Genomic DNA, 12,824 nt, shown 5'->3' with positions numbered 1-12,824 from the left:
ACAACACAACAACACACATTCACACCAGGACCACAACAACACACATTCACACCAGGACAACAACAACACATTCACACCAGGACCACAACAACACATTCACACCAGGACCACAACAACACACATTCACACCAGGACCACAACAACACATTCACACCAGGACCACAACAACACACATTCACACCAGGACCACAACAACACACATTCACACCAGGACCACAACAACACACATTCACACCAGGACCACAACAACACATTCACACCAGGACCACAACAACACACATTCACACCAGGACAACAACAACACACATTCACACCAGGACCACAACAACACACATTCACACCAGGACAACAACAACAACAACAACACACATTCACACCAGGACCACAACAACACACATTCACACCAGGACCACAACAACACACATTCACACCAGGACCACAACAACAACAACACACATTCACACCAGGACCACAACAACACACATTCACACCAGGACAACAACAACAACACACATTCACACCAGGACCACAACAACACACATTCACACCAGGACAACAACAACAACAACACACATTCACACCAGGACCACAACAACACACATTCACACCAGGACAACAACAACACACATTCACACCAGGACCACAACAACACACATTCACACCAGGACAACAACAACACACATTCACACCAGGACAACAAAAACACATTCACACCAGGACCACAACAACACACATTCACACCAGGACCACAACAACACACATTCACACCAGGACAACAACAACACACATTCACACCAGGACAACAAAAACACATTCACACCAGGACCACAACAACACACATTCACACCAGGACAACAACAACACACATTCACACCAGGACCACAACAACAACAACACACATTCACACCAGGACAACAACAACAACACACATTCACACCAGGACCACAACAACACACATTCACACCAGGACAACAACAACACACATTCACACCAGGACTACTGTGACTGTCAACGACTCACAGGAGGACCAGGTGGTCTCACATGGCAACAGCCTAAAACCGTCGGATGTGAGGTGAAGCGTCTTCAGGAGATTATTTCTTTAAGCAGCTGCAGTGACGCGCTGGTGACTGTTGAGGTGTTTTACCTGTTTCTCACACTGTCCGTAGTCCGCTCCCTGGACTGGTTGAAAGAAACACGTCTCTCCGTGGTTCTTTGCCATCTCGATCAGTGCCATGCCCGTCCTCACCGTGGCGTTACGAGCGTGGACGAACACCATCACCTGAGACACAGAGACACAAGGTGAGGAAGAGTCCACGCAACACTCACATCTACTGGGAGGTTGAGAAAGTTCAGCTTCTCTCTGTATTTGTCTTTATAAAGGCTGTTATTCAACAAGTAGTTCCGACCCAGAGATCTGATTGGTCAACTGAGCATTTGGAACAAATCATCATGACATCACATCCTGCTCATCACGAGAAATATTTTTTTAAATTTTTTTTTATTTCACTCTATTAATCCCCGAGGGGAAATTTCTTCGCTACAGCAGGGGGGCTCTCAGGGGGGAGCTGCTGCAACAGGCTGCCACTAGCACGGCGCCAGGTAACCTGACCTGAGGTGCATGTTTTTGGATGATGGGAGGAAGTCGGAGAACCCAGAGAGAACCCACGCAAGCAGGCCCAGGACCGGATTCGAACCCGGAACCTTTTTGCTGTGAGGTGACAATGCCAACCACTGCACCACCGTGCCCTTTAAATCGCCCTTTAATATCACTCCACCTTCTCAATGGGAACATATACCTAGAATAGAATTTCATATAATATGTAATATAATGTAGTTTCTACTTGTTATAGTTCTATTAAATGACCCATTTGGTGAAGCCGGGTCTCTTTTGGTCCTTTTTGGTCGCTCCGAGCACCCGTACCGTAACACCACGGATAGTCACGCACTTACAATCCTAGAGGAGGCTAGCTGGACCGGTTTGGTTTGAACACATGACACGGAGCTAAAATGTTAAAAACACATGAGTCCATGGATATCTTTGTTCATCAGATATCTTTGTTCATCAGTTATCTTTGTTCATCAGATATCTTAGTTCCAAACAGACTGAGCAGTTTTGTAATATTGCTCAATTAAATAAAACCTTTCTAACATGCTTTTAAATAGAAGAGAGGGGGTTAAATCCAAAAACATATTCAAATGTTTGTCTAAAGATAATATAAGGCTTCACTTAAGTTGGACAAATTGACTTGAACCTGTTGTAACATACATACTGTAAGCAATTTGATTATATATTTAGGGGAATTTAAAATGCAGACAACAGTCTGCAGTGTTTTTAACCAATCATCAACCATCAGTGATGTCATCAACCATCAGTGATGTCATCGTTGGTTTGTGAACGTTATGAAGCCTCCAGTTCAGATTCTGTCCGTCACCATCTTGCTAGTTCGGAGCGGTTTGGAGCAGGAATTGACCATATTTGGACGAGCTGGGGGAGGAGCCAGCGGTGGATCTGACTGATCTGATTGGAAACCTGACGATACTACGTCCCGCCCACCGATAGCTGTAACCTGACTGCACCACAGGCCTGTCAATCAAACAGACACGCCCCCAAAAACAGGTCTTTTTGAATCTTCTTTTCTAATGAATGAGGGATTATTTTCAGATGGACCTCCAGAAAACCATTTTTCAGACCTGAAGCTACGACCACTTTTATATCCAGTCTATGGTTGGAACATTTTGTGAGTCAATGATGTTTGTAGACAGAATAATTACAACGACTGCAGAGTAATAATTCCTTAGTTAACGTATTAATAGCAGTGAAAGAGCCCAAGAGATTTTATTTGTATGTAATCCTGTAACCTTTTGTGGTTGAATTATAGCTATTATTGGACCAAACAACATAACACGACAGCAGACTTGTGCAGCAACCAGCTGTGTGTTTTCTCCACACATGGAGGGTCTGAGGGGACCGCTGCAGCTGACCTTATTTATCCGAGGTGTTTTATCAGCACCACTGAGCGGTTTGTGTGTATGTGTATGTGTGTGTGTGTGTGAGGGGGGGGGGGGGAAGTGTTGTCTGCAGTAACTGCTGGCTCCTCAGCTTATTAAACTTCTTTCTGACCGCATGTTTCCCACCAGGAGGGTGGTGGGAAAAAAAATCCTACAGGAAGTTTCATCCATCACAGCCTCCCAGATGAAATTAATATACATCACAGACACTTCTGGAAAATGTAAAACTGGGTGAAGACGCTTCAACCTGCGAGCCGGACTGGAGCATCATATCGTATCAAACACAGATATAAAAAAGTTGTCAGTGGTGCCGAATCAAGTTGGCTCACAAATTCTCAGGGGCTGCAGAAAGACTAATAATAAGTGTGTGTTTGAGGGAGAGAACGGGAGAGAGCTGCATAAAGGGTGTGTGTGTGTGTGTGTGTGTGTGTGTGTGTGTGTGAGAGAGAGTGTGTGTGTGTGTGTGTGTGTGTGTGTGTGTGTGAGTGTGTGTGTGTGTGTGTGTGTGTGAGTGTGTGTGTGAGTGTGTGTGTGTGTGTGTGTGTGTGTGTGTGTGTGTGTGTGTGTGTGTGTGTGTGTGTGTGAGAGAGTGTGTGTGTGTGTGTGTGTGTGTGTGTGTGTGTGTGTGTGTGTGTGTGTGTGTGTGTGTGTGTGTGTGTGTGTGTGTGTGTGTGTGTGTGTGTGTGTGTGTGTGTGTGTGTGTGTGTGTGTGTGTGTGTGTGTGTGTGTGTGTGTGTGTGTGTGTGTGATAAAATGACGCAGACAGGATAAAAACAGTGCTCAACAGGGAGCTCAACTCCTGAAGCAGATGGGAGCTAAACGGTAAAGTCTGAATTCACCACTCACATGTTCCCAAAAGGCCTGGTGAGGCTGCGGAGTGGAAGCAGAATGAGACGAGGGTGTGTGTGTGTGTGTGTGTGTGTGTGTGTGTGTGTGTGTGTGTGTGTGTGTGTGTGTGTGTGTGTGTGTGTGTGTGTGTGTGTGTGTGTGTGTGTGTGTGTGTGTGTGTGTGCGTGCGTGCGTGAGGAGGTGATAAAAAGGAGGGTAACACTGGGGGAGATAAGGACTTCAGAGACTTCAGATAGCAGGTGTTCATTCCAAAAGGTTCACCAAAATATTTAGTGCAGGAGTTTTTATTTGTGAAAAAGTTCAGAGAAATATATTTTTTTAGGAAAACAGGAGTCGTGTTAAAGACTCCAAACTCTTCACAGTGATGTGGTAGCAACAACAAAAAAGAAAAGAAAAGAGATTTGAGTATGGTGGGGATGTATGGGATGAAAACAATCAGACTTTTAGTCTAAGAAAAAATGTATGGAGACTCCAGCTTTCACCGACAACGCTGACTAAAGGAGATCAACTCTGTTGAAGGGAAAGTATTCACTGAATGTGATCATAGTTGAGGAAATCTCATTCGTAGGACACAACTAGACCAAGTTTAAATATAAAACAATATCACTGGGACAGTCTACCAGACCTGTGGAGGTGAGCGCTGGTGTCTCACAGCAATCAGCAGCAGCTTCTTTAAGGTCTGCGTGTGTAAAATCATGAGTAAAACCTCACATCACCCACAAACAAACATCCCAGCTGATCTGACCACATCCAGTGAGCTTTGAGCTTTTCAGATGTGCAACTTGCCCGATTACATAGTGAAGGAAATACTTTGAGCCCTTGCTGATTTTGTAAGTTTGCCCACTGACAAAGAAATGAACGGTCTATAATTGTAATGGAGGTTTATTCTAACAGCGAGAGTCAGAATATTAAAAAAAACCAACAACCAGAAAATCACATCATATAAAAACAATTTGCATTTGATTGTGTAAAACAACTATTTGATCTCGTCGCAAAACATGACTCAGTACTTGGTGGAGAAAGCGTTGTTGGCGAGGTCAGAGGTCAGAGGTTTCTGGTAGTTGTTCTACAGGTTTGAACATCTCAGGAGGGATGTTGTTCACTCCTCTTTGCAGATCCTCAAATCCTTCAGGTTTCCAGGCTGTTGCTCGGCAACTGGAAGCTTCAGCTCCCTCCTCAGATGTTCTATGGGATTCAGGTCCGGAGACCGGCTCGACCTCTCCGTGACCTTCATGTGCTTCTTCTTGAGCCGCTCCTTTGTTGCCTCGCCGTATGTTTTGGGTCATTGTGGTGCTGAAGACCCGTCCACGACCCGTCATCAATGTCCAGGCTGAGGGAAGGAGGTCGTCCCCCAAGATGTCCGGGTACGCGGCCCCGTCCGTCCTCCCCTTGATGCGGTGAAGTCGTCCTGTCCCCTCAGCAGAGAAACACCCCCAAAGCAGAATGTCTCCACCTCCATGCTGGACGGTGGGGACGGTGTTCTCAGGTTATAGTCATCATTTCTCTTCCTCCAAACACAGCGAGTCCAGTTGATGCCAAAGAGGTGGATGTTGGTCTTCTCTGACCACGTCACCTTCTCCCAAGCCTCTCAATCATTCAGGTGTTCATTGTAAACTTCAGATGGGCCTGTCCATGTGCCTTCTTGAGCAGGGGGACTTCGCAGCGCTGCAGGATTTTAATCCATGATGGCGTCGTGTGTTACCGATGGTTTTCTTGGTGCCTGTGGTCCCAGCTGTCTGTAGATCATGAACAAGTTCCTCCCGTGTAGTTATTTCACATAATCAAATGCAAATCAATTTATAACTTTTATACGATGTGTTCTGGATTTTTTTTGATATTCTGCCTCTCACTGTTAAAATAAACCTCCACTACAATTACAGACCGTTCATTTCTTTGTCAGTGGGCAAACTTACAAAATCGGCAAGGGATCAAATAATTATTTACTTCACTGTGTGTAATCAGGCAAGTTGCACATTTACACCAGGTAGCGAATATGTCTCTGTCTCAGGTCCTGAATATGTCTCCGTCCCAGGTCCTGAATGTGTCTCTGTCCCGGGTGCTGAATGTGTCTGTCTCAGGTCCTGAATATGTCTCTGTCCCAGGTCCTGAATGTGTCTCTGTCCCGGGTGCTGAATGTGTCTCTGTCTCAGGTCCTGAATATATCTCTGTCCCAGGTCCTGAATGTGTCTCTGTCCCGGGTGCTGAATGTGTCTCTGTCCCAGGTCCTGAATATGTCTCTGTCCCAGGTCCTGAATGTGTCTCTGTCCCAGGTCCTGAATGTGTCTCTGTCCCAGGTCCTGAATGTGTGTCTGTCCCAGGTCCCGAATGTGTGTCTGTCCCAGGTCCTGAATGTGTGTCTGTCCCAGGTCCCAAATGTGTCTCTGTCCCAGGTCCTAAATGTGTCTCTGTCCCGGGTCCTGAAAATGTCCTTTCACCTAATATCTTATCATCTTCTCTTAATTTCATCTATTGATCTTTTTCTTTTTGACTTTCTTGCTGATAATCTCCCGTGTAGCGTTTGTTCTTTTTTATTTAAATTTCTTGATTTCAATGAGATCAAATTTCCTTTTTTTTCTGCGGTTGTTCTGTTTTTTCATGGCTGGAATTACTTTAACAAACTCAAACACCTCATTTAAATACAGCGATTTGCACCTGATATCAGTGACACAGTTACTTTTAGTCGGCCATCTGGAAACGGGTGCAAAATAAGGTAGGTAGGTAGGTAGGTATATACTTTATTAATCCCCGAGGGGAAATTTTTTCGCCACAACAGCATACATACAGGAGCAATAATAGAAACAATAGAATAAAATAATAATAGAATAGAATAATATAATAGAAAAGCAATAAAATAAAAAATATAAATATAAAATATAAAATGCACAGTACATACAGTATATATACAGTACATTAAATATCTATATATATTATATACAACAAACCAATAAACACAGTCAACATATATATATATATATATACATACGGTACAGTATATATCTATATATATAATATACATATAATATACAAGCAAGAGACCAAGAAACACAGTCAACAGTGTTATTGTACTGTGATGGATTTTGCCAGAGGTGAGTTATTGTAAAGTCTTATGGCAGTGGGCAGGAATGATCTCCTGTATCTGTCCTTGTGACAGCGGAGCTGGAGGAACCTTTTAGAGAAAGTGCTCCGCTGTCCCTGCAGCAGGTGGTTGAGAGGGTGGACAGGATTATCCAAGATGGACAATAGTTTGTTCAGCGTCCTCCTCTCCACCACCTTTTCAGACTAAAAATGTGCAAACTTTTGGAATAAACATGTAAATCAAGTCCTTAGTCTTTACACCTCCCCTCTCCGTCTTCTACATCCAACGCTTTGGCAAGGAGAACCGACTATTTACTTATAAGTGACTATATCCTGAGAGTTAATGAACAATAACCCTTCTTATCTGTTCGTGGTTTTAATGTCTGTGTACGTTTTTCTGCAGTAAGCAAGAAAACCAGGAAGGATTATGTCATAATTAGTAACTTTCAGCAATTAGCTCGATCCTGTGATCCACAAACAATGTTTATAATAAAACGGTTAAGTTTCATGTCTTCTATCGTGATTCATCACCGCTGAGAAACTGCTTCAGAAGAAGAAATGACAGCAGCTGAGAATCTAAAAGTCAATATTACAGTCAATGTTTGTGACATCAGGAGCTCTGTTTAGAACCACAGCGTCACTACAAACAGCTTCGTTCTTCTGACTGAGGATTTAATCTGCCAGTTCGATAACGATCCACTCAGTCTGATACGTTTTCATCTGTTTAACAGTGTTGTCAGTGAAGATTTTAGACCAGCTGAAACTTTCCCAAAGTCATTTATCATAACTCCAGGAGTTGCTGAGCTTATTGTTGAGGAGTATTTGACAGTTTGACTCATGCTTCCTCGTTAGTAGATAGAAAATTAAAAATCTAGTTTCCACAAATGCAGCAGAACACACTTTTTTGGAGTCACATTGCTTTTCAGAGATGTGCAAAATGTGGAACTACCTCCAAACCAGATAAACTAGTGCTGTGTTCCAGATGTTGTACTTGTGTTCCAGATGTTGTTCTTGTGTACTAACTCTCTCTACTCTGAGTGCATCAGTGTGTTCACACTGTCAGTACAGAAACACCAGAACACTACAAGTACCAGGATGAAGCACTCAGAACGCTCCAAAAGAAGAAGTGTGAAACTCTGAGCAAGAGATAACTCGTGTAAAATATGTATTTACTTCTTTCATGACAGAAGTTGAATGGGAGTCTATGGAGCCGGAGGATTTTTGGAGCCGACCTCTAGTGGCACTCGGTGGTATTGCAGGTTAAGACACTTCTGCATCGGAACCATTTTTCAGAGCAGGAAGCTACAAACACTTTTATATAGTTAATAACGATGAGCAGGTCTGAGAGAATCCTTGCATTTATTAATATTAAACTCACACACACACACACACACACACACACACACACACACACACACACACACACACACACACACACACACACACACACACACAGACGTGTACGTTGTTGTTGAGGAACTCTTACCTGATGGCCTGCTTTCACCTGCTCCAGCACCTTGTTGTAACAAACCTCCTCTGTGTCGTGAATCTGTTGGATCTGAACAGGACAAAAAAAAAAATCACAATAAACATTTTAAATCCACTGACTCATGTTCGGACTCGTAAATATAATAAATCCTTTTCACACCTCCATCTCACTCAGGTTTGTCCTTCAATATAAACTGTTATAGTTCTGCAGTCTGTGTGTTATCACCACAGTGAACAATGGTGTCATGGTGACGCTGTTGAAAACCTCGACTTTATCTTTTATTATCACTCACTGCGACCAAAAGCATGTTTCACCTCGTTCACGTGGAAGCTGCCAGTTCTGCTGGTTTCTAAATACAGCGACAGGATCGCCGTTCATTTACCTTGTTGGTGGATTTGATGCCGACGAACGTCTGTCCGAGGGGCACCGGTCTGAAGCGGCTGTCGAAGAAGAAGAGGCCGATGTAGGGGTTGACGTGGAGGAAGGCGGCCACGTCCAGGTAGTTGGGCAGCGTGGCGGACAGCCCGAGGATCCGGATCATACTCTGAGTGGACTCCACCTGACCGTCACACAACAACACGGCGAGACAGTTAGATGGCATGCCGGCCCGAGGGTTACCGGCGAGAGGAGGAAAAGTACTGGACACACAACCTGAGAGGATTTAAAGGGTTTAAAAGCTTGATTATAAAGTCCGTCATACACCAACATGAAGACCAACCATTGGGAGTTACAGTTCAGTCAACAGCTGACTGACACCTGCCTGCCGCACATTTCCAGTCACAACCAGCGAGAAAACCACCAAGTCAGCACAAATCTCACATTGAAAGCCTTCTGGGAAAAGGAGGGAAACAGCTTCAGGTTCTTCCACCAACGTATGTCCAAACCTTTAAAACACATTCACACTGGTCCTAAAGCAGAACATACTTATTATCAGCAATCACACAGTGACAGTCAGACAGAGGAAACACCAGGCGAACCCTGATGTGTACAAATAAAGAAGAAAAAACTGCCGATCGTCCTGAAACTGCATCAACAAAAGCTGAGAGAAGAAGTTTTGTGTGTTTGCGGAGAATCAAATTCAGAAAACATTACAGAGAGCGAGCAGGAAACGGCGTCCTCAACTCCTGACACAAAGTAAACAATTCTGCTCATGGACTGTCTTTAAATTGTCTTTGAAACTTGAAAATTCAATATGTTGTGTATCAACGTGGGGGAGAGGAGAGAAAACTGGAGGGGGCGGAGGTGGAGGTGTTGGGGAGGGTTGGAAGGGGAGGGGGAGTGACAGGGAAGATTGGTAAGGCCTTTAATGTGATGCAGTACCTGTCAAAGCATCCCATCAAGATAAGACCCCACCAATCCCTGCAGGCAGCTGGGCCTCCCCACACACACACACACACACACACACACACACACACACACACACACACACACACACACACACACACACACACACACACACACACACACACACACACACACACACTTCCTTCTACTTTATACAAACAAGGATTTCACGCTGAAGAGATGAAGAACCTGTTTCAGGTGACTTTATGACATCATAAAATTTTATGACAACATGAGGTAACTGTGATTAACAGCTGACTTTACGATCACCCCGAGGAGAGCTGCTAATGAGTTGAACAATATAATATTAATAGGTCATAGTATTAAAATTAGACAGTGAGGTGATGTGTGACGCCCTCTGTGTAGTTCACCGAGATACGGAGAAGTACTCAACACCACCAAGAGTTCCCGTTCTTCTCACTGTCACTCAGAGGATGTTTTATTCATTTTGTGCTTAAAAGAGTAAAAATGAATGTTTCCAGGAAGTTTTTTTTTTTTTTTTTTTTTAACTACTACCTGATAACAAAAGGGCCGTGTCGGAACTTCTTATGATAATCAAATGGAACTCGTGGTTACAACACGGGAAGTCGTGTGCACCACATACTCGGCGTTCAAGTGGTTAAGTCGTAAGAACGCCGTTGCTAAGCAACAGCAACGTGGACGGCGTCTCGAAGTCACACAGGCTAACAGTTTATCAAGCTAACAGGAAATACAAAGACACAGAGGTTAAAAGATGGGGCCGTCGGGAAGATCAAGGTTTCCCTGAGATGTAGGCTGTTATCTAAGTTATGAAGACAAACTCTACGTGACTAATATTACAATATATGAGCTTCACATCCAACCAAACGTGAACTTCCACGACCTCTGACCTTTCTGTTAACATCAGCAAACACGTCACGACTCGTGAACTCGAGGCTGATAGGTCATTTAGTTTGTTGTTTGCTCCAAGAGAAAAATAAGACAAAGAGTTTTCTAACTGCCTGATGTCACTGCATCTCCAAGTGACCCTCATTTGGATTAAACAACTAAACAAGCTGTAAACTGCACACTAGCGAGGCCATTAAGAATCACAGCCGGACACTTAATGTACCTAATTAGAAAAGGAAGGCTTGTATGTCTGTATGGAGCACAAATGCTCCCTAAATACCAAACCGGGAGGAAGAAGCCCGACAACAGAGCGACATTAAAGGTTTCTGTCATAAAGGTTGGAGGGACTTTTATCTTCAATACAGTGCATAATTGGTCGCAGTACACCCGGCCAGGAAAACGCAGAGGAAACCAAAGCTCTTCCAAGCACAACATCAAAGCGATAACTGGCTCGCTTCGGAAACATTTGCATAAAAAGGGGGACAGATATCATTTAGTTTACAGGGATTTCCATATTAATGCGTCTGAGGAGGTGAACTTAAGCACCGAGCGTATCAGTAGCAGCCGACGTAATTCCTTCAGCACAATCAATTACAGCAGTCTGTCAGGTGTGGCAATAATTGGACAGAGAGATGAAGGAGGTGTGTGTGTGTGTGTGTGTGTGGGGGGGGGGGCTCCTGTTGGAGTGCAGGCTATGAGCTGTAAACAAGTCCTCCCAAAGACAAACAGAAACGTGCGGCCCGTTAAACATAATTAGCGGCAGAGCGAGTTCTCTTGGAGGAGATGGACTCCATCCTGAAACACAAACAGCATTAAAGGCCAAAAGATGTTCTATTATTATCTATTCTCTGCAAAAGCTTGTTCTTCTTAAAAGTGCTCCTCCTAATCCCCACGGCTCCTTTTCCCACATTTATTGTTTTACATGTTGAAATGCTGCACTACACCTCAGAGTGTGAAGCTCCTCATAGATTCTATATTTAACTTCCTCACTGAGTCCCAGACGACAAAAAACTAAACAAGAATGAACTGATGCTTCAAGAGATGTTGGAGAATCAAAGGCTGATCTGCATTAATCCTCAGAGACACGTTGTTGTCCAGAACCTATTACACACACAACAGGAGGCCACACACACACACACACACACACACACACACACACACACACACACACACACACACACACACACACACACACACACACACACACACACACACACACGCACACACACACACACACACACACACACACACACACACACACACACACACACACACACACACACACACACACACACACACACACACACACACACACACACACACACACACACACACATGAACACACACACATGCAGACACACACACACACACACTAGGAGGCCCCCCGCCCACACGCGCACACACACACACACACACACACACACACACACACACACACACACACACACACACACACACACACACACACACACACACAGAAAGGACGCCCCGCTGCTGCACTGACGGTCACGTTCCTTAATCATTACGTTTATGTGGTTCTTCTATGTTTTTTTCTTCCAGGTCATTTTTCAACTCTACTGTACTCTACTACACTGTACTTTACTCTACTGTACTGTACTCTACTATACTTTACTCGACTGTACTGTACTCGACTATATTGTACTCGACTCTACTGTACTGTACTATACTGTACTCTACTCTACTGTACTCTACTACACTGTACTTTACTCGACTGTACTGTACTCTACTCGACTGTACTATACTGTACTCTACTCTACTCTACTGTACTATACTCTACTCTACTGTACTATACTGTACTCGACTCTACTCTACTCTATAAGTAGACAATGAGAATTGTCTGGTGCTTTACAATGAGGGTGTTACACCCTGTTTCTGGAATGTGCGAATGGTTCAGTCTCTATGTTCTTACCGCTGACAGCACGGGACAGTCAGGACGCTTCAAACTCGTGCACTGCAGCAAACTCCGGAGGTGTTAAGGTGCACAAAGCGCCAAGTCAGCCCTTCTTCAGTAATATCAGCTAACCCTGCAGATAAATGGGCTGTGAACCGAGTAAACAGCGGTCACATGTACACACCAGTTTTCAATTACCTCGCGGTTAACCTCGCCAAAGAGGTCTCGGTGGCTGCACAGCACAGCAGCTCATCCCGCCTCTCTGTTTCACTGCCTCCC

At 44.2% G+C, this 12,824-nt stretch overlaps 1 protein-coding gene across 4 annotated transcripts in view; it reads right to left on the bottom strand.

Annotated features, from left to right (window-relative positions):
* ascc3 (activating signal cointegrator 1 complex subunit 3) overlaps positions 1-12,824 on the bottom strand; it is a 150,418-nt gene that overhangs the window by 65,671 nt on the left and 71,923 nt on the right. For all 4 annotated transcript variants that reach the window (XM_069723596.1, XM_069723598.1, XM_069723600.1 and 1 more), the window contains exons 12-14: positions 8,805-8,981; positions 8,420-8,491; positions 1,145-1,279 (exon numbers count right to left, since the gene is read on the bottom strand). In XM_069723596.1, coding sequence (XP_069579697.1) covers positions 1,145-1,279; positions 8,420-8,491; positions 8,805-8,981 — 384 coding nt within the window. The remainder of the gene's footprint in view (positions 1-1,144; positions 1,280-8,419; positions 8,492-8,804; positions 8,982-12,824) is intronic.

This window comes from Brachyistius frenatus, unplaced genomic scaffold, assembly GCF_029030835.1.
Source record: "Brachyistius frenatus isolate BFR_SWC_R1_liver_20210118 unplaced genomic scaffold, ASM2903083v1 Contig_336, whole genome shotgun sequence".
Taxonomy (NCBI): Eukaryota; Metazoa; Chordata; class Actinopteri; family Embiotocidae; genus Brachyistius; species Brachyistius frenatus.
This window is presented reverse-complemented; position numbering and strand designations above follow the sequence as displayed.